Raw genomic sequence first — 472 nt, 5'->3', positions numbered from 1 at the left:
AAAATTTATTTGTGAATTTGGACGGTAAAATTTTCCGGTATAAATCATTGTGCACTATTAATTGTGCTGTTGATTCATAGAGATGTGAAGAATTTTTAAACAGCTTTAATGGATGCATCTGTTTAATGATTAAACACTGATTGAATTTAGAGATCTAAACTTTTACTTTTTCTTGATCATGGAAGGCCTGCAGTGAAAGCATCACAGGAATTCAAGGAGCAGTTGTGGGGAATGCTGGATATGATGAAATATTAGCATCGACATATACTGGTAAGTTGTCCAGTACTGGGTGACACTATATGATAAATACTGGTTAACAGAGCACCATTCCAGGCATTGAAATATTACCTTAAATATGTAGCCATTCCTTACCTATGAAGACAGATTGATGGAAAAAAACAAGTAAAAATGTCTTTATTCCCTTTTCACTCCCCTTTCTTGTATTGCCTTGTCCTCATATCCTCTTTCAGGG

At 34.7% G+C, this 472-nt stretch overlaps 1 protein-coding gene across 1 annotated transcript in view; it reads left to right on the top strand.

Moving 5' to 3' along the window:
• The window catches only part of LOC119585838 (Bardet-Biedl syndrome 7 protein homolog), a 21,175-nt gene that overhangs the window by 15,642 nt on the left and 5,061 nt on the right, over positions 1-472 (top strand). The window contains exon 8 of the mRNA XM_037934570.1: positions 186-270. Coding sequence (XP_037790498.1) covers positions 186-270 — 85 coding nt within the window. The remainder of the gene's footprint in view (positions 1-185; positions 271-472) is intronic.

Source organism: Penaeus monodon, chromosome 20 (assembly GCF_015228065.2).
Source record: "Penaeus monodon isolate SGIC_2016 chromosome 20, NSTDA_Pmon_1, whole genome shotgun sequence".
Taxonomy (NCBI): domain Eukaryota; kingdom Metazoa; phylum Arthropoda; class Malacostraca; order Decapoda; family Penaeidae; genus Penaeus; species Penaeus monodon.
Note: the sequence above shows the minus strand (reverse complement) of the source record. Positions and strands in the feature narration are given on the sequence as shown.